Below are 18,958 nucleotides of genomic sequence, written 5' to 3' on the forward strand. Positions count from 1 at the left end.
CCGCGGTCTAGATTTCCCCATCTAGACCGCCATCTAGACCGGTTTCATTTTGCGTTGAAAAAGTAGCAAACTAACATACAAAAATTTTCACCGTTTTCTTTTATTTTCTTCTCAATCATTTATGAAAGTGCCAAAAAGCCTGATGACAAAAAGGAAAAAAGGAAAGAGGACGAGCAAATTTCGGCAGGTTTAAGTTAAGCTCATTTCCGTTTGCAAGCAAAATGTCAGCCAACCAACTGCGTTCGGTCTGTACTCACGACCTCGGTCGAGATTCTTCCATACAGACCTCCCGCTCGGTTAATAAGAGCTAAGTAAAACTTTCAATAAAATGGCTGTGTTTAATGCTGCATTTAGGTGAAGGTGCTGCTAAAATTATTTACTGACCTTTTCACAAACAGCCACTTGAACGAGAGCGTCCAAGCCCCCCTCGGGGTTGTCGACATTTCCAGAAGACAGCAATTTTTCGATAGCATCCTGAAAGCAAATATTGGGGTTAAACGAGTCAAGACATTGTTGAAGCGGCTTGCTCCGAGTCAATAGGGAAAAAAAATCCATGCCATTCTTTTAAACGTCGGCTAATTTAAATGTTTGTCTCGGAACAGAAGCAAAGCATCCCTGCCAAATCAAGTAACCATGGTAACACACCGCCTCGTACTTTGCCGACAAGACCGTTGGCCGAACGGGAAAAAAATCAAACAGTAATGCGCTAGATTCGGAGGTATAATTTTTTCGCATTACTCAAAACATTTCTCGATCGACGAATGTCATTGTAAAGCAAGATCGACTATAATTGTGTGGCATGATTTGGGCGAGCCTACTTTGACAAATTTTCAAATACCGGGCAAACTAAGTACGTGTATATCGCAGTTTACCTGGCTTGTGGGAATGACAGGAAACAAGGGAGTCCTGACACTATACAGGGATCGTGACAATTTGTTGAATACTGAAATACTTATGGTGTCTTGTGCGCAAAATTTCGCTGGTTGACCGCAAACGGTTTGCGGTGATTCCGGGTGCTTCACACAAGTGTTAGATATAAAAAAAAAAACACTTTACTGGGCTCTGGACACTCAGAGAAATTAAATGAATACAAGAGTCGGGAAAACGTTCTTAGAACTATGCTCGAGTTACGCAAAAATGGCTCATTACTTACCTGGAAATCGGATGCGTTCTTGTTTAGCGGCAGGACGTTACGGTACCCAAAGGTTGGAATGGAGTTTGGATTTTTCGGATCAGGATGAGCAACCCTTGGGAAAATAAAGACACACACATAAGAAATATCACTTAGTTTAAACCAGCTCAGAGTTGGCAAGGAAAATAAACCGGGCTACTGTTTCCAGCGTTCGGCAAAGTAAACCAGGCCAAGATTGCGGCGGAGTACGAGTATTTCACTACCAATTTTTCCGGAAAGGGATGACTGCAAAATATTTGCCAAGGAATCGCACAGGGAATAGTGTTTCGCGAAACGAAGTATAACCGGAGCTCGCCCCGAAAAAGGTGCTTGTACTTGCGCAAAGTAATTAAGGATTAATTATTAGAGCCTACCGACAACTCACTCATAAATCATCAACTAAAGGTCAGCTGTCGGTGACGGTCAGTCACCAGTTTCACTTCATGCGTAAAAACTGTTGACTATTCGTCAGCCGACAATTCAGTGGCAAACCGTTGGCCGAGCAATTACCGAATATTGCCCGACAGTTCACCGAATGTTGACCAACTGTTGGCCGACAGTTGACCAGTTGACTGTCGGTTGTTTGTCGGGCCACTGTTGGACGACTTTTGGCTGTTTGTCTGTTGACACTGTTCACAGACTGTGAGCTGTTCTTCACTTTTGGAAGAGAACCTGCGTCGCTATCGTGTAAAATACTGAGAAGTTAAGCCCCTTTGCCTGGTCCGAGTGACCAAAGAAAAGATGACTTACATCACAGGACTTGTGTCCATGTAAGGAGCGGCAGGCTTATCGACGAATACACCGAGTCCAAGGCGAAACCTAGACGTCAAGTTTGAAATTTCGTCCGCTGTGAACAAATTGATAAAGAAAGTAAAAGGCTGAATTTTAGATTACAAATAGCAGAAGTGCATAAGTCCCTCTCCCCCCCCCTCTCGTCCTCCACCCCCCCCCCCCTTCCCTTTGTAGATGGAGGCTAAGCCATACAATGCTGTTGCAACAGAAAAAATATGATTCTTTGGCAAAATGGATAAATAAATAAAATAAATTGTGCGATAAATAAAAAAGGACATCGTGATTCTGAACCTCAAAGCCAAAGTCACAAGCGTTAAAGTCTGTATAATCATAGGGAGGCGTGGTGGCCTCATGGTTAGTGCGCTCGTTCCCGGAGCGAGCGGTCCGGGTTCGAGCCCTGGCCGGGGACACTGTGTTGTGTTCTTAGGCAAGACACTTAACTCTCACAGTGCCTCTCTCCACCCAGGAGTATAAATGGGTACCGGCGAATTGTTGGAGAAACCTAACAAATTGCGGAGGAGTGACCTGCGATGGACCAGCATCCCGTCCAGGGGGAGTAGAAATACTCCTAGCCGCTTCATGCTACAGAAACCAGGATAAGCTCCGACAGCTATGAGCCAGTCGGCTCCAAGGCTTCACTTTAGCATAATCATAGTTAATCGAGGGGAATGGTTATCAAGTCTGAGATGCAAGCAAAGATGCTCAGATACAACACAGAACCATAGAAGTTTATAGTGTAATACACTTAGCTATACGTGACGTGTGACATCACATGAAAGATAAAATGACTCACCAGCTAATTTGCAGGTATTCCACATAAATTAAAATCAAAAATTTGTTGTGAGTTCCAAGACCATGCACAATCCTTCGTTTTGAGCTCAAACACAATGCACGAATTACATACCTAACAACTGTCCTAGCGATTTGATGGATTCCTTTTTGATGGATCTTGACACATCAGTCAGGTAATATAAATCAACTGGAAAGTTCCTAGGTGTCAGAACGTTCACGGTAATGGTTGTTTGAACACCTGAAAGATGAAAATAGATCAACAAACAATCACGTCTTTAGACGAGGATCTTGAGGTCCTGCAGAGTCTTGGACCTCTTAGCCGAGGGTCTTAAAGTCGAAACAAACGTCATCAGCACACAAGGTTCCTGAGGACATGAGTGGATTGCATTATACCATAAGTCAAGGACTCAGCACTAACAAGAGAGGATGAAGAGTAGGGGGGTATATACTCATAGAGGTGTTATTCTCAAGGTAGTCCCTCTCAAGCTATTTTTAGACATGGTACCCAGTGCATTCGCAGATAATGTTGTCACAGTGCGTTGCGTGCGTGTTTTCGTGGAGGCGGATGAACATGCTTTTAAAGCCGCTTGGGTTGTTCACGTGAGTAAAATCCGCGTCACTAGTATTTCTAACACTGGTTGCGAATTAAAGATATATTGAGAGGGTTACATGGGAATAAAGCTTATATGGGTGATTGACCTTCTTACGCGTTCTCTCTTTGTCCTTCCTCTCCGAATCCTTTGAATGACGGTATTTAGTGATTTCTCTACATCAAATTTCATCTGTGTTATATTTCACGCCTTAAATTAAATCGCGCGCGGAGCGTATTGCTAGTCAAAACTTGCTGTTTATTTCACACGGTTATTAAATGATTCAGCAGCTTTGAGATCTTAAAGTCGCGCGCACCAGAGATCGAATGAATTATTGAATTATTCATTGACATTTGTAAAAGGCACCAGGATCCCAAGTTACTTTACACTGACACTTTTTCGGCTCAGTAGCCCAGAAGGTCCGTCCCAAGGGGTCACCACTGACCTTATCGTGGTGTGATGGTTTGTGTTTCTTTATGACCCTTAGAGCTATGTCGGCTGGAGTCTTGTACTCCTGATAGAAACCAGACGAAGTGTGAACGACTGGTCCTCCAGGCTGGGAGGGACGCGTGGGGTTGATGGCACACTCCCGTAAAAATGAAATTATTCCAGGAACGGAAGACATTCAAACCTCTATCAATATCGATGAAGCGACCCACATGCAGTGGCAGGATGTTTTAGGTCAAAGCCAAAAGGAAAAATAGCGTCTTGTTTGAGAGAGGGAAAGAAGGCCAAGTAGGCCAATTTGGCCTTCTAGTACGAGAGACACCCTGAGCGGAACTAACCAACAATTTTACCCCGACGAGTATCTCCGCCATTTTAATTGGGGAGTTCCCTCCCCCCATTTCCCCTTCCCCCCAAAAAAAATCACCATTGATATATTAAGTCATGTCCAGGTGTGTGCCCCTTTAAAGTGTTACAAGTATAGTAAAATACCTGGTCTAAGAAAGAGAGTAAGATTTTGAGGAGACACTTTAACTTCACCGTCCGGTACTTCACTCTGCGAACGGAGACAATTAAAAATATCAGTTAACATGAGTTTTGTACTAAATATACTTCAGTTTGTTGGTCTCATTCTTTTGCTGCCTTTTTTAACTTGACGTTTTCAAAATTCTTAGTCCAAAACTGCTGTTTTTCTTCTAAACCTGGCATCAAGGGCACAATATCTCATAGACTATAAGTATACTAGACTCGATTTCCGCCGCGCCCCGCTCGCCTCGTTCGCGAATTCTTTTCTTCGTATTCGTCGGGAGCCAGTTCGCGAACAACATTATAATTCAAACAAGTAAACCTGGTGCCAGGCAGGTATTTTTATTTTGCTACTTCATAAGTTTCCTCCTACAACTGTTATTGCAATCTATGACCTCAATATGCACTGTTTATTGACCATGCAATAACAATCTTGAGAATTTGTTGAACATAATTATGATTTGGAAAATCTCTCGAAATTGCACGAGCCTTTAATTATAGAGCAGTTTTTAGTTGAGTCTCGTAGAAAATCACTCTGGCCAACCACAAATTATACAGACAATCCAGTGAACCAATCAAAACTCAAAGCAGATACAGGATTTCAACGCAAAGCGCGGGAAAACGTGAGCGAGGGTGTCATGATTGGTTTTGGTTTTACTCCTGATTGGATGACAAAGTAGCGGGAGATTTTTAACCCAATCGTGTAGCATAGTAATGCAAAACCGAGGAAAACGCGAATTTCTTTCGACACTCAGTTGAAAACCGCACTTTTGTTCGAGAATTCATCTGAATACTCATTTGTTAGGACTGAGAAAATATGAACGCGCCTATAATAATTTTCACGCAGTGCAAGTTAAAACTGAATTAACGATTTACGATTAGAGCGGTTTTCAGCTGAGTGTCGAAAGTAATCAGGCAATTACTTTGGTTTTGGTTTTGGTTTTGGTTTTATTACGATTTGAGATTGGCTGAGTAGTCTAATTGGTAAGTAATTGGTTTGGTTTTGGTTTAACGACACTCAGTTGAAAACCGTTCAAATGGCAGCTCCTTCAGTTCCGAACTTACCGAATGAACAGTAGAGCCCGAGGTTGGATTAGAAATCTTTTGGCATTTGTATTGTTGATGGTTCTTAAGCTCATCACATCTTTTTCTGGGTTGGTCTAGAAAGTGATAATCCTAGATTCATGGCAATAAAAAATAAAATAAAACAAAAAATAGCGGTGAGATAAAGATATATTTCATAGTATGAGGAACATTCTTTAGATCATACTTAACATAACATCAATTGCAAACTTTAGTTCTTTTGGCGGATCGGGAAAACTAGGAGTTTTCTGTAGGGAATACTCCTGACAGGTTAATAACTTATTAAATGGCTGTTAGAACAGTAATCACTGATCATGCCGATGTTACGTCAATTTCTCAGCGATCAGTTAAAATCATTTATATCTGAATAAGCAGATGTTCAACCCCACTGTTCCGCAATCAGTATAAATCTCGCGTATCTCAGCTACAGTTAAAAAACAGACATTTTCTCAGCCGCCTGTTAAACTTTTCATCAATTCTCGGCTTTCAACTTTAAACTCCATCGAGGCCTTTAGCTTTGATCACAGTTGCTCTACCGATTGAGAAATTGAACCGAACTCGACAGAACAATTACAGGAACCCCCTGGGAAGTTAGGATAATCAACGCGGATAAGTAGAAGATATAAATTAAAACTGAGGCTTACACTGTCTTCACACCAACTACATTCTGGGTTGCCGACGATACACTCTGCGCATGTCCTATAGATTGTACAATTGGTTGTGGTAAAACCTGGTAGAGAAAAAAAAAACGACACAATTGAAATTACAGTGCTTCTTTGTCTTTCTGCTGGTGCAAGTGTCACTGAGTGAAATGGAGTGTCAAAGATAAATTTATAAGCTTACCTCCAGGTAGAAAGCCGCATAAAAGGAAAACAAAGAATATTCTTGGTTTTGTCATCGTCTTTAAAGATAGTTTAGTCTGCAGTGGAAGATAAAAGGTATCTTTAGAAATCAGTACTTCAAGTCTTTGAAATAATTATTTCTTGTGATTCTACATTTTATTGGCCTAACAGTGGTATATACTTTTTTATGCTTGTGTTAAAAGTCACGCGACTGCACACTGTTTTCTGGAAGACACCCCTGAAGGTCTATAGAAACCTTCAGAACGAGTCTGAACTTCACATTTAAGGCCAGCTGTGCTTCCAAAACCCTCACTTCTCTCTGTTGGCTTACCTGTTGAAGAAGGGATTATCGATAGGGTATTGGTGTGATATTCCATAAAAACGGTCCGTATAGCAAAATCCCAACTAAGAAAGAACCAAACAAAACGCTCGGATATACCGACTTCCTTGCCATATAATAATTAATGTACATGTATCTCGACTCCCAGTAAGCGACTCTCAGTTGGATGAGCCAAACGCCCACTGACATCCTGCCAACCGGGAAGTATTGGGAGTGAGCTAGCACTGGATGTCCTTGACATCCCAGTACTTTGCCAGTTCCACAGTATATCATAGAGGTGGAGAGAGAAGAAGGTCGGATTACTGGAGACAACAAAATACCAGAGCTGGACTGGTACAGTTATTAACCCATTAACTGGCAAATGGATATTCTTGATAAGCAGATAATAGAGCTAGTATATAGATCTATCCACTCGACTGTTCATTTTGGATGTCAACCGCATTCTGACGTAGCTAATTGAAAAAAAAAACGTGAGCTGTTTGTGGTGCAAAACTGGTGGTAAAATGGCCCGTAACACCTAAAATCGATCAAGGTTCCATTTCCAGACTTTAAACATAGTCAAAACCGTTAAAGGTAGGGTTAAAGAAAAACTTCGTCTAAGCTGATGACTGATGTGTTTATAGAAAACTGAGTTTGGCAGAATAGTTGTGGTAAACTTACTTTATTATTTTGTCTTGCGATCGAAAGAGGAAAAAAGAAACAAAAATGGTGAAAGAAAAGAAATATAAACTAAAACGAAACAAAAAACCAAAAGCAGAGTAAAAAATTAAAAAAATTCACCAGAATGGCAATTTTGATTTCTTGACTTCCTTAGAATAGACTTTCAGCTTGTCAGCCAGACTACTGCCCCCTGAAGACCCATTTGTTTTTTCGCATGCTCAGACGAAAACCACTAGATGGGCGCTACGGTGGATATTATTATTGTCCCAAACACATCGTTTGTGTTTGTGATGTTCAGTTAACGTTCCAGCCTAAACGATAGCCAATTAATAGCATAAAGGGCTTCCTTTGGTTACTTTCCAATGTTGTAAGACTGGTAAATTTTGATGCAAAAAAAAAACTTCCTCGTTGAAAAAAAGAAATGAAGGAGTAACCAAATTCCGATGATGTAAGTTTCTTTTAATCGTTGTTTGTACATCGTCCATCAAAAACGTCTGGAATTTTTCTTGATCTGCGTTAGAGATATCATGAAATGATTGATTTCTTTTATTGTTATAAGGTCAGTAAGTCTCTTGTTGCCTTTTTAAAGGTTGATGTATGATCAAATTATCGTCGCTTGTCGGATTATTTAGAGTGGGGATCGCAAAAAAAGTGTTGCCTACTTTTTTTTTATACAAAATATTTGTACTTATCATACAAAAAAAGAAACAATGCGACATGCGAGATTTCAATACAACAACAACGGAATATCTTTGTTGGCGTGTTTCCAGTGGGCGCTGAGGTAGTTTTTGACAAGCTAATAACTGAACCATTTAGTCAAGTCAGACCACCCTTTTCACGTTAAGTCATCCGCGAACAAGTAAAGGAAATTGAATCAATCTGATGTCTACGTCATGTAACAGGCCTATAACGACATTTGATAAGGGGACGCGCTGCAGCGTAATTCAAGAAATTAAAAACATTTACACCGCATTGTTTTTGGGTTAAAGGTGGCAACTTGTTTTTAATTTTGCCACATACATTCCATACTAAGTACACTAGGTAGTACTTTCCTTATGATAGCTTTTTTAAAATAAAGATTTTAAATCACCTTCTGACGATGGAAAGGCTTATTTTCTGAATGGCGGTCGATCGATTTACGTTTGAAACTAAATGCGAATTAAATCTGTCTGCTTTGTTGCTATAACTCCCAGCTATAACTGTGGAAACTAATCCGTTAAAGAAATACCGAGGGTTGTTTGCAGAAAATCTTACGTGAGAATCTTCATGTCTTAGGCTACCTTGCTTACGACCCCAACGATCCGGGATCTGCATCGTTGATGCGAGTTGTGCGGAAGTTTATTATACTGTCAAAAATAGTTTTTCCTCAACTTACCTCCAGAACCCTCAGTGATAGGTAAGAAGCCATCAAAATACAGTAAGAAATAACCGATCCAAGCACGTCCAAATTAAGGCATCAACGGTGAAATAGATCACCTCCTTCCAAGTTAAATTCAACGGCCACTGATCGACACAAGTGCAGTTAATGATGAAACAAACCCGGCTCAAACGGAAAAAATAACGTCCGGGCTTCCGAGTACGTGTGTGGGGCAGAGTAACTTTTTAGCCCTCAAAAAAAACAAACTGTAGTAAGCGTCTCATTAACCGCGTAATTTGATACACATCAGGAATACAGTTTAGAGACAAAATGAACTTTTATTCATATCTGTCTCATCACGTTGCCGACACGTTAGGTCTGTTGACATCTATATACCAACCTTTTTGTGAAGGAAACAGCTGCGATTACAGAGTGAAAGAGTAAAATGATCGTCTTGTCTGACCTATTGCCCTTGCCGAAGATTCTCGGAAACATTCGTTCGTTTTAGTGTAACAAATTAGCCAAATTTAAAAAAATTCATCCCCCAACAGTTCGTGATATGACACCTTTCTATTTTTGCCACTTTCAACTTGGTAATTTGTTATTCTTGTTTGTTTGTTTGTTTGTTTTTTTTATTTATTTGTTTTTTGTTTTGATTTGTTTTATTTTATTTTCAAGGTTGTCACAGGAGGGTCGGTTTTGACTAGATGGGTGGCCTTGCAGAAACATTAGGGCTGCTTAGTGCTAAAACCTCTGTCCCGCGATAGAGGTCCCCAGAACTAAATCGTCCCCCCGTAATTTTCAACGGTGCCATCATCGTAATGACGGTTTTGTTTTCTAGATGGGTGGCCTGCGAAACATTAAAGCCAAAAATTGTGGTGTTTAGGACTAAAACTTCTGTCCAATACTAAATCGTCTGGCCGTAATTTTCAATGTTCCCAACATTTTAATGATACCAGTACACCATGTACATATGTGAAATGAGTTTTTATTATTTTTTGTACGATCATTTGCGTAATACGTGGTCACGTAAGATAGAGCCGGCCTGACGAGGAAAAAAGCCTCATCAGGAAAAGGAGAAGTTCAACATCAATTTAGACATTTAGCCAAAGAATGCCTTATATTTGCAAATCTTAGATCAACATAATTGATTTGTTGCTGTATGTATTTTTAAGAGATAATTAAACACCGAGAATGGACGTATTGATCCATTCCATGGATTTCCCAAATTATTAAGACTTGGAAAACTCATTTGAATAACACACGTTGTGTTTTGATTGCATGTTGTTTGCCTTGCTAGTTTGTGTCATGTTGGGAAGTGAACGGCTGGGTGTCTTTTGTACAACGCCGTAATTCAGTGGGTTCGGTAGGACAAAACATACCAAGTAGCCTGGACAAAATTGTGAGGAGGAAAGCAACGACAGCTGCAGCCAAATCCGTTTAGCGGAACCGAATTCACAGATAAGGTTGTTATGAAACGGGTTCACGTACAGGAATGTTTTGTTTTCAAGAATGCGAACCACGTTGTCGATTCCAAGCAGGCACGCAATAACGTGTTCACATCCTTATTGCCACCAACTCAGACAACGTGACGATTCATTTGGGAGATTACATTGTTGCTCCTGCATTTGTGCAAATGATTTGCCACTTAAAAATGATTGCATGGGAACATGTACAAACAGAACAATTGTAACCTTATCACATGATCTGAATTGGAAGGTAACAAGGCCTTTTAAACACGTTTGCCGAATCCGTCTATCTGTTAACAGAAGAATAAGAGAGTCTGGTACACAACTTGGACGTAATCGACTTAGATGTCTGAATTAAATGAGAATTGCAACTAATCAAGAACGAGGCATATGCATGGCAATAGATGCCATTCTTAAATAAGTTGATCCGGTCCGAGTTTTGTACCTGTCCGAAGTAGAAGTCTAGGAACGGCAAGGCCGAAATTCCGACGGAATACGAAATTACTGTTGCCAAGTCTAACTATTCTTTAATCTTACAGTTTTCGTAAAGAATTTAGAAACATAAGATGGCTTTGTAATTTGGGAAGACTTAGAACAAGGCAATATGAGATGTAGCAGACTGCCTGGTGATTTTAGCAAACATGACGAACTTGACCATTTACTTTTCAGTAGAACAATGTTTTTTTTTTTGTTTTTTTTTGTACTTCTAAGGCATTCAGGGAACAGTTTCGGTAATTTGGGGTAAAAAGGGGATCATGTTTTTGCTATGTACTATTAACTAAGGAATTTGCCACGTTCCCAATTCTCCTATAAACTTTTTCCGTACTGTCCTGGTAACGAGTATGGAGAGCTCGCGTGGCAACCTGGGTAAAGTTTTTCCCGCCAACTTGGAATACTTCATAAATGGCCGCTCTGACCGCAGCGCAGAGGCTCTGCTATAGTATATGGGAAGAAGCGAACTGACCAAAGGAAGATGAAAACTGAGGGACAGTCGAGTTTAGTGTTGGGGAACAATGAAAAGAATTGTCGGAAATTGGGAGCAAAGTAACATGTCTCCCCCCAGTCCCAGAGGCACACAATATAATCGCTATTCGCAGCAGAAGTTTTAATTGCATCAACCCTTCGCGAGAAAATAATTAAGAGGCGCCCTCTGTAATTTTCAACTATGGCCATTTGGACCAGAAAAAATCAAATTCCTCAAACTTTCTCAGATGAATGGTCTAGATAAGTGATTCACAAAAATATAACTTTCAGTTCAATTCGATTCGTATTTTAGCGCTGGGGCCACCATCTTGGTTTGCCCCTCTGAGAGGGCTTTCAGCGGCCATTTTAGGGCACATTTTTAACAATTTGCCATACAAAGAAAACGATCTAAATCCGGGTAAAAACCCTTTATTCGAGACAAGCAAAATTTAATGTTTCTTGTTACATTGAGGGGCTGTTTTGGCAATTTGATCATCACCTGATTTTTCTACAGAATTTTACATTTCTTCCCTTTCGGACTACTCATGAAGCGCCACAAAAAAGGCAAAGTTTAAAGGAAAATATCGCCGAAAGTACATCACTTGAGATCCCAAAACTACCCTCCACTTAAAGAGCAATGTCTTACCTGTAAAAACATGCAATAAAATTTTGGGGCAGTTAAAACTGTAAAATATTAGAAGAAGTTTAAGCTGTGCTTTTGTCAACAAAGACCGCCGTCCTAATTAGCATAATAACGTGAAAATAACGATGCACAGAGAAAATAATGATATATTCCACTTACCTCGCGACATGTCGACAACTGGATGTTCCACGATGCCTCATGTTATAATTATTTCCAGTATGTTTCAGCCGCATTTTCGGTGATTAGTGTACGAAATCACTCTCAGACATCGCCACGGTTAAGCAGATTTCAACTCTCCGAGGCCCGCTTCATAACATCTATCAATATTATTTGTCTTTCGCCTCATAAGCCGCTGTATACAAGAAGTTTAACAATTTGCTGAGATCCTAACTGACCCAGAAGTCTGTTAGCAGCCTTTAAAGTCCTCCTCTTAATCGAGGATTCTCATCAAGAACTCGTTTAAGCTCAGTTCTGTTTTGATCTGTTGTGCACCCGCCATCATTCCACAGATTGCGTTACATTTGACAAATGCGCATTCCAACGGGTAGGGGTAGGGCGGGTAGGGAGTGAAAATGTAAACGACATTAAAGCCATTTTACGCATTTCTGTGGCTAAACTAGTTACTGGCTTTCCCAGAATTATTTGAACATGAGCTTCTGCTTGCAGGTATTTTCTAGGTTATTTTTGCAGGGTAGGGGGGGGGGGGGGTCTTGTATTGAAAAAAAAAAAGAAAAAAAGAAAACGATGGACAATACCAAGTCAAAAGATTATGATCTGTGTATTCTGATCAGCTTTATCAGTTCATCAGTTAGGCCCTATTAGGGGTTTTCAGGATACTGGATATTTGGGTAAAAAATTAACAGGATGCAAGAAATTTAGGAGAAAAATTAATGCGGTAGAGCATGTTTAGATCAGATAAAGCGGGACAGTTGTGTCGATCTTTCGCTGCCGGAAGTGCCATCAAATTTTGCAAAAGACAACAGACTGACGAATAGTGCGCAGGAAGTAATGATAAGCGACGTTTTATTGAAACTTCTTACATTTTCTTAGCCGTGTCACTTTTCCATCAGAAAAGAAAATGCTCAGAAAATTACTGAAGGGCAGTTAAGGACGGTACCTTCTTTTTTAGGCATGGTTTAAACGGCAGGCGCGCGCTTAGGTTGGAACTAGTGACGTAATTAACTACCCTACCAAACGTGCGACTTAAAAAAATTCTATTGTGGCCGAAACAAATTTCGCACTAAAATTGCGAGCCTGTACTAAAACCGGGATTACCAGAAAAGCAGCATATCGCTAAGCACTAACTGTGAACGGCTTCCAGCTGAAAAACTAGCTTTTATCGTATCCGTAGAAAAAATCATACTGAAATTTGACTGTAGATGGCATAATGCGCGCGCAAAACAACTGCGAGAGACGTCAATGTTTAACTTACTTGGAAAGTAACAGGAAAAAAAGTAACGGACACCGACAAAGTTTTCGAAAGGATGAAACAACTCCTTTAACTTTTAACAAAGGGGTGATTATAGCTACATTTTATGGTATGAATTGGAAGTGGCAAGCCTATTCGACAATGCATTAGTTTTTGGCTGTGAGGAAAAGTTATGTAGACTATATTTTGGCTAAGCCAGAGGAGTGCTGTTGCGACGATTCTGTTATTAAATACATATCAAAAGTGGTTTTTATGTTACCACTTACCACGTAGTTTAAAGATGTTTTTTAATATGTTTAGTTTTCTGCATGTAAAGGCGAACCTTAGGAGAATCTGTGAAGAAATATCTTTACCTTTTTTTCAGAAAAATGCTACCGTCAGCAGTAGCTAATTATCTCAGAAAAATTGATGACTACCCCCAGTTTTCTTTGTGGATTCTAATAACCCTGGTTAAGATCTACTTTTTCCACGTTTTCTTAATCTGGCGGAAACACGTTTGTATTTTGTAGGCACCATTCGTTGTGAGCCTGAGGCACCCCACAGCCGCTAATGTCGTTCAGTTCTGTGATGGAGCACAGTTGCATGTCTGCACAGGACTAGTTTTCAACCCTATGCAGGACGCTTTAAAATACCCGCATCTATCAAGCGAAGCACTAATGTTGACGCTTAGCTTTTTAAAGACATTATAGATGCGTTTAAGGCACGCAAGTTGAATGAGTCATAAGCAATTGGATGAATTAACTGACACTTGTCAAAAATATCTGCAGCTTGATTCTCAGCGGTTGTTGTGTCTTCTTGGAGGACCTTCTCCTGTCTGTTTCTAAGCTTTGAAGCCATTCTCGAGAGGAAGGATTAAACGTGGCAAGGAGTCAGGAACTCATCACAGGTGAACCGCCTAATTCTGGCCTCACCTTTTGAGCGCCTCATCTTTTGTGCTACAGTAATTGCTTCGACTTTTATGGCCGCTTCCTGACCTGAGAAAAACGTGTCTTGCGCACTGCTTGTCAGTCTGTTGCCTTTCACAGCATTTGATGGCATTTCGGGCAGCGAAAGACACAAGTATAATGCTGAACAAAAAAAACACAAGGAAGAGGCTTTTTATTGGAGTTCTATCCGTATTCTATTGGTAATAAATGAAAATTCTCGTCAAAAACTAATGGCTGTCAATGAGATTAGGATAGTTGTTTACAAATATAGTGTGGAATGTTGTGCCTCGATCTCTTTGCAAACACAAAGGTTGCCATGTAAGAAATTCGTGTTAAACGGTACAGAATTCGGGACACATTTCATTCTCTGTTTATTTCTCCAGCCTCGTCTTTATCTATCTATTCAGTGTAACAAGTGTGGGCTTCGAAATTACTAACAAGGGGCTGCGTTACCTAACCTTAAAACCCCTAAAATCTGATAAAAAACTTTCATATTCCACCGTGATATAAGTACTAAGAGTCCAGAATAAATGCCTATAGCAGTTGACATACATTTATTTCATCCTAAGTAGCTGACCATTGTTGAGGCCCCATTATGGGGTAAGGGGGGGAGGGTGTCGGTGTATCCCTTATCCTGTTAATTTTTGTCCTAAATATCTTGTATCCTGTTAAATCCAGCTCAACGATTTCCTACTCAATTAATGTCCTGTTTTATCTGATCTAAACATGCTCTACCCCATTAATATTTCTCCTAAATTTCTTGCATTCCATTAACTTTTTACCCAAATATCCAGTATCCTGAAAACCCCTAATAGGGCCTCACTGGCCTCAGTGATGAACTGATAAAGCTGATCAAGATACACAGATCATAATCTTTTGACCTGATACTGTCTATCGTTTTCTTTTTTCTTTTTTTTTTTAATACACGACCTCCCCCCCCCTCCCCCCCCCCCTCCTCACCTACTCTGCAAAAATAACCTAGAAAATACCTGCAAGCAGAAGCTCATGTTCAAATCATTCTGGGAAAGCCAGTTACTAGTTTAGCCACAGAAATGCGTAAAATGGCTTTAATATAATGTCGGTTACATTTTCACTTCCTACCCACCCTACCCCTACCCGTTGGAATGCGCATTTGTCAAATGTAACGCAATCTATGGAATGATGGCGAGTGCATAACAGATCAAAACAGAACTGAGCTTAAACGAGTTCTTGATGAGAATCCTCAATTAAAAGGAAGATTTTAAAGGCTGCTAACAGACTTCTGGGTCAGTTAGGATCTCAGCAAACTGCTAAACTTCTTGTAAACGGCAGCTTATGAGGCAAAAGACAAATAATATTGATAGATGTTATGAAGCGGGTTTCGGAGAGTTGAAATCTGCTTAACCGTGGCGATGTCTGAAAGTGATTTCGTACACTAATCACCGAAAATGTGGCTGAAACATACTGGAAATATAACATGAGGCATCGTGGAACATCCAGTTGTCGACATGTCGCGAGGTAAGTGGAATATATCATTATTTTCTCTGTATATCGTTATTTTCATGTTATTATGCTAATTAGGACGGCGGTCTTTGTTGACAAAAACACAGCTTAAACTTCTTCTTCTAACATTTTACAGTTTTAACTGCCCCAAAATTTTATTGCATGTTTTTACAGGTGAGACATTGCTCTTTAAGTGGAGGGTAGTTTTGGGATCTCAAGTGATGTACTTTCGGCGATATTTTCCTTTAGACTTCGCCTATTTTGTGGCGCTTCATGAGTAGTCCGAAAGGGAAGAAATTTAAAATTCTGTAGAAAAATCAGGTGATGATCAAATTGCCAAAACAGCCTCTCGATGTAACAAGAAACATTTGCTTGTCTCGAATAAAGGGTTTTTACCCGGATTTAGATCGTTTTCTTTGTATGGCAAATTGTTAAAAATGTGCCCTAAAATGGCCGCTGAAAGCCCTCTCAGAGGGGCAAAACCAAGATGGTGGCCCCAGCGCTAAAATACGAATCGAATTGAACTGAAAGTTATATTTTTGTGAATCACTTATCTAGACCATTCATCTGAGAAAGTTTGAGGAATTTGATTTTTTCTGGTCCAAATGGCCATAGTTGAAAATTACAGAGGGCACCTCTTAAAGTGTGTGATTAACATGGTTGTCTTCGTCAAACAATACCCCACTGGTCCCCGCAACATTTCCAATCTAGTGCTATGTATAAAATAATGTATGGCGAATCTTCGCTATCGCGTGACATGGGTTGGGCAATGTCCAAGAAATTCCGTTGTAAGGAAGTATTTGCAGACAAAACAGACTCAAGTAGACTAATCACTTACTCCAATCACCACGGCCGCGTTGACGAAAGAACGGCCGAAACAACGCTTATTGTAAACGATGGAAACGCAAAATAACTAATTAAGCCAGTAGGCCAATTTCGATATCGTAAAAGTCTTACTTGGCAATGAGACTTTGGGGCTGATAAAACAAAAGAAATTAATCCTTCATCTTTTAAACTCGATTTGATTTCTTTGGTATTATTCCCCTCAGCCTCGGGGCCATAAGTTAGAGTTTAATATATCTAAAGTGGCTTATTACATTCTATGGTTGCTACACAAGCGTAGCTTCTAGAAAAGAACACGGAATGAACAGGACTGTGGTATATTAAAATCAGTCAGGAGTGAATAAGTGGAGTGAAACTCTCCGTTGGCCGTGACAACGCTGTTATCCACTCTAATGGAGAAAAATTAAATTTTCAAAACAACAGCTCTCGTTGAAACTTATTTGAGATTGAGACACTTGACCTGTTTTAGAATATAGCGTCATAGCCTATGTGACACGCGATCCCCTTCCCTCGTCACGAACCGTGAGGAAGACGGTTAAAAAATTTGATTGACATCAGAGCTTAGCTGCACGAAACGTCATCAAGATGAGCCGGAATGAGTTCTATAAAATCATGCCACAATCACAATATACCATCGCTAGTTTAATTTGGTTGTTGGTGTGACGGTCTTCGATGCCAGCTTGAGAAACACAGCTATTCAGTCCATTGTTTAGTCCGAATTGAAAGCGAAAAGCAATCGAGTGTGCAACTCAACCGGTTTGTCCAAGTTGAGATCAAAGTTGTCCAGACAAGAAACCCATCGTGAACTAAATTGACTGAAAAATCTCACTTACCCTGTTTCTGAATCATTGAATTCACCAGAATAAGCTTGTAGCGTGTACACCACTATGCAATGAGATCCGAAAGTACCTCGGACGTTTTATCAATTTTTGTACACAATCTTTTTGTTGATGGTCGTGACGTCATTTCCTTTTTCTTTTCAGATAATATCACGCAATTTCACAACGGAAGTAGAGAATGTTTCGAGACGGAAATTGGAACAATGATAACCATTGACACCAGGTACATGTGTAATATTTGAAAAAAAAAATACAAAGCGACAGACGATATTTACCTTACCGAGAGCCACAGAGCGTAAGATCTGCGACATCTCTTCTCCTGATGCCATAACAAGGTGAAAAAGTACTCTTTCAAAGAGCAAGCATATTAATTAAGAGATGCTTAAAATACTTAATGAATTGTTTCACCTATAATTCAGATTGAAATATGTGAAATTTATCTTCCCCATTTCAGGTCTGTAAAGCTGCAGTTCCTCGAAGTGGCTCTAAAGAAATTAAAGAATTTAGTTGGTTTAATTACAGTTAATTTTACAAGAAAACCTAGCTGAGGCTGAACCGAAATTGGATGTGGCAAATGTGCATTCAAGCAGTTTTGGCCCAGTTAGGTTGTGTGTTTTCTGAGAGCGTGAGGATGAGGATGCTGGAATCTCAGTTATGGGAGTTAAAATTTTAACGTTTTTTGTTGTTTTTTTTCGTTATCAGTTACAATTTCAGCACATTTCTCAGCTATCAGAAAAATTTAGCAGATCTCAGATCTTAAATATCCGGTTAAAAAACGCGTCACGCGGTAGCGTTACGCGTCTAGTGAAACTCTAGTTTCTAGCATCTGGGACTATTCGGTCACACATACCATATTGAACAATTTCTTCGAACCCGCTATCTCTGATTTTGCAGTTTTGAAATTAGTTGTGAGAAAGACAGGCTTTGAAGCCTTTTCAATTCAGGTCTCCGTACGTTTTCTCTCCCGAACAGCGGTCGGTAACAGAGCTAAATTGGAGTCTACCCCCCAGGGGGCACTGCCATATATGGGCTATATAGCTATGTGCCGCTGTGAAGGGTATGGTTTTCAAGCAGTTTACTCTAGGATAGGGTATATAAATCAGAGCGTTTGGGTCTAGAATAGGGTATCATTTTTCCCAAAACTGACCAGTTGGTTGAAGATTTTATCTAGACTATGGAAACCCACTCAAAAGGGATCATGTGTATTTTGTGCACCCCTCGACCGATATATCGGTCGACATATCGACCGACACTCGACCGAGGTATCGGCCGATATATCGACCCACATTCGACCGATATGTCGATCTACATATCGATCGACACTCGGCCGATATACCGACCGAGATATCTCGGTCGACATATCGACCGATACATCGGTCGAGTGTCGATCGATCTAGCAGCCGACACTCGGCCGATACCTTGACCATTGACTGTCGGTGGAATATCGGTCGATATTCGGTGGTATATCGGTCGACTGTCGTATAATATAAGTCAAAAGCTTCGACTGCCAGGGTCAGATGTATAAGTTATGCGCATTTCATCCTTTTTTGGTCAACCTTAAAAGTTGTCAAACTGCTTCAAATACATGCTAGAGGCAGATCTTTCCGATTCATTTAAAACTGGATGCGTTTTGTCTTTCTGCCAAACAAAATCGAAGTAATCGCGTTGATTGAGTTCGATTGGTTTGATTGAGTTCGGTAATCGAACTCACGAGTTCGATTAATCGAACTCACCGAAAAGTTCCAGTTCGATAATGTTCGATTACCGA

General features: G+C 40.2%; 1 protein-coding gene and 1 long non-coding RNA gene across 5 annotated transcripts in view; one reads left to right on the forward strand and one right to left on the reverse strand.

The window, feature by feature from the left end:
• LOC110052657 (integrin beta-PS-like) overlaps window positions 1-18,958 on the reverse strand; it is a 37,432-nt gene that overhangs the window by 15,756 nt on the left and 2,718 nt on the right. Inside the window, exons 1-9 of one of the 4 annotated variants that reach the window (XM_089284499.1) lie at window positions 17,185-17,288; window positions 6,241-6,316; window positions 6,042-6,127; window positions 5,380-5,490; window positions 4,282-4,345; window positions 2,868-2,993; window positions 1,922-2,018; window positions 1,154-1,247; window positions 385-474 (exon numbers count right to left, since the gene is read on the reverse strand). In XM_089284499.1, the coding sequence (XP_089140625.1) occupies window positions 385-474; window positions 1,154-1,247; window positions 1,922-2,018; window positions 2,868-2,993; window positions 4,282-4,345; window positions 5,380-5,490; window positions 6,042-6,127; window positions 6,241-6,295 (723 nt within the window). In that variant the 5' untranslated portion in view covers window positions 6,296-6,316; window positions 17,185-17,288. Of the gene's footprint in view, window positions 1-384; window positions 475-1,153; window positions 1,248-1,921; window positions 2,019-2,867; window positions 2,994-4,281; window positions 4,346-5,379; window positions 5,491-6,041; window positions 6,128-6,240; window positions 6,317-8,614; window positions 8,886-17,184; window positions 17,289-18,958 lie in introns of those variants that run through there. The other 3 variants (XM_089284496.1, XM_089284495.1, XM_089284497.1) reach the window with 3 other exon arrangements.
• LOC149114885 (uncharacterized) overlaps window positions 15,161-18,958 on the forward strand; it is a 5,253-nt gene continuing 1,455 nt past the window's right edge. The window contains exons 1-3 of the long non-coding RNA XR_016205936.1: window positions 15,161-15,523; window positions 17,335-17,413; window positions 17,645-18,958. The exon at window positions 17,645-18,958 is cut by the window's right edge and continues 1,455 nt beyond it. This is a non-coding gene — a long non-coding RNA (uncharacterized LOC149114885). The remainder of the gene's footprint in view (window positions 15,524-17,334; window positions 17,414-17,644) is intronic.

Source organism: Orbicella faveolata, unplaced genomic scaffold, assembly GCF_042242905.1.
Source record: "Orbicella faveolata isolate gen_17 unplaced genomic scaffold, um_ofav_v1 contig_13, whole genome shotgun sequence".
Taxonomy (NCBI): domain Eukaryota; kingdom Metazoa; phylum Cnidaria; class Anthozoa; order Scleractinia; family Merulinidae; genus Orbicella; species Orbicella faveolata.